The sequence below is a fragment of the Propithecus coquereli genome, unplaced genomic scaffold (genome assembly GCF_000956105.1).
Source record: "Propithecus coquereli isolate 6110/MARCELLA unplaced genomic scaffold, Pcoq_1.0 Scaffold58, whole genome shotgun sequence".
NCBI classification, from domain to species: Eukaryota; Metazoa; Chordata; class Mammalia; order Primates; family Indriidae; genus Propithecus; species Propithecus coquereli.
Window position 1 is genome coordinate 4,860,752 of NW_012151729.1, and position 2,121 is coordinate 4,862,872.

The 2,121-nt window shown below is 37.6% G+C and overlaps 1 protein-coding gene across 1 annotated transcript in view; it reads right to left on the reverse strand.

Annotated features, from left to right (window-relative positions):
• The window catches only part of SPINK5 (serine peptidase inhibitor, Kazal type 5), a 97,788-nt gene that overhangs the window by 12,964 nt on the left and 82,703 nt on the right, over window positions 1–2,121 (reverse strand). Inside the window, exons 22-23 of the mRNA XM_012658235.1 lie at window positions 1,655–1,754; window positions 1,118–1,143 (exon numbers count right to left, since the gene is read on the reverse strand). Coding sequence (XP_012513689.1) covers window positions 1,118–1,143; window positions 1,655–1,754 — 126 coding nt within the window. The remainder of the gene's footprint in view (window positions 1–1,117; window positions 1,144–1,654; window positions 1,755–2,121) is intronic.

The following is a 2,121-nucleotide window of genomic DNA, read 5'->3' on the forward strand; positions in this document are numbered from 1 at the left end:
GTTTCTTTCTTTGCCTCCCCACAGTGTGCTTTCAATATGGTAGGCAGAAGTATTCTTTTAAAACATAAATCAGATCATATCACTCTTCTCAAAACCTTCATTCAGAACAATAGCCAACACCTTTAAAATTGTCTACAAAATCCTTTATAACACGACCTCCCATCCCCTTCCTGACTTCCTCCTCTACAGTTTCCTCTGAGGTTGCTCTGTTCCAACTACACTGGACTCTGCTCTTATGTTTCCTTCCTGGAATGTGCTATACACCTACAGAATCAATCCCCTCGGGTCTTGGTACAAATATCACTTTTTGAGAGAGTTCTTGCCTGTACACGCTACTTAAAATTATATCCCCTCCCTATCTCAGCATTTATTATACCATTTTTCTGCTTTATTTCCTCCTTGGTGTTACATTTTATTCATTCATGTTATCTATTGTCTCTGTTATTTCAATATAGTATAAGCTCCATGAGTACGGAGAGTTCTGTCTTTTGTTTATGGCTATTGATCTGGCACATGTAAATAATGCCTGGAAGAATAGTAGGTGTTCAATAATATTTGTAGAATGACAAATGGACTGCTGGATTGATGAAAAAAAATTCAAAATGAATGTGACTCTCCTCTCCAAAAGAAATCTCAGCTTCAAACCAGATTGTGGATTAGGAGGGAGGATGAGGGGGCTTCTGGTCTGCTGGTGATATCTTATTTCTTGACCTTGGTGCTCATATCACAGGTGTGATCACTTTGTGGTATTTCATTTAGCTATAAACTTAGGATATGTGCACTTCTTCTTTGTCACTATTATACTTTAGTAAAATCTTTTTTTTAAAAAGAACAGATTTTGTGACTGGCTCTTCTCCATGCTTAGGGGTTCCCAGTGCAGATACCAATTTACTAGAAATATGTAATTAATGCGTATTTCTTTCACATATGCAAGTCATCTATTATCAGTTGAATTGAGGAAAGAATTATATAAAATTTACATTTGATACCCTTCTTTCTTCCTTCCTGGGTCATCAGCCTAGGTGCTAAAATTTCTGTTGTAGGGCCCCATCTGAGATTCTACTTCATGAATCTACTACATGCTCTCATATCCCATTTTGTCTTTTCTACTTCTCACCTTTTCAAGGCTCTAAAAATGAAATCCTGTTATGGTAATGTACACTAAGACATGTATTACTGGTGACCATCAACCTATCTTAAATAAGAAGTTTTAGCTACTGTGAATTGCCGATTGGTGGAAATTCCCAAGTATGAATGTGCTCAGCACAGCAATTCTGGCTACTGGGAAAGGATTTGCTGGGAGAGGACAGTGAGCAGAAGCTGGGTGATGAGCCTTTTTGAAATTGCAGAATCAAGGCACCTGACTACATATTTGACCGCATGTGAGATTAGGCACACTTATTACACATCCATGTACTAAACTGAAGCATGGCTAATACCCTCAAGGTGCACAGAAGAATTCACAGATGAGAAATTCCAGAACTGTCACCCAGCATGCACTGCATTTAGTTCTCAAAGGACTTACAGCTGAACTGAATCAGCCCACCCTCAACCCCTCTATAGAAGTGGTGTTTATGGAGAGCAAGTGGTAACATGTCTAAAAAGTCAAGTGAATTAAGTTAATAAGTAGTTGTTCAGAAATAGTCATCCTTACCAAAGAAGAATTGGAGGAATCTGGGTCGTCCTCCTTTTCAGAAGCTCTAAAGTGGGATGGCTTTTCTTGAAGTTTTGCCCTTTCCAAAGCTTCTATTTGACTAGAAAAGAAAACAAACAACAATTTAAAATAATATTCACAGGGACCAACTCCTGTAACTTCCAGTGGGAAGTTAAGCGATCTTCATAAAAGATGATAGAACCATAGAACATTCAATCAGAGTGACCAGGATGACATATTAAGAAAAGTATACAATTAGGAGCTGGCTTAGAGCTCTTATCACTTAACAGATGTGTGATCTTAGACAAGTGGGTTAAAATCCTTGAGTTTCTATTTTCTAGAACATAAAAAGAGAGCAGTATCAGAAATTCCTACCTCAAAGAACATTTACTATGAAAAGCTAAATAAATTCGATTATTGTGTTCACAGTGTCTTCATAACCATCATCATCACCATCTATCATGTCC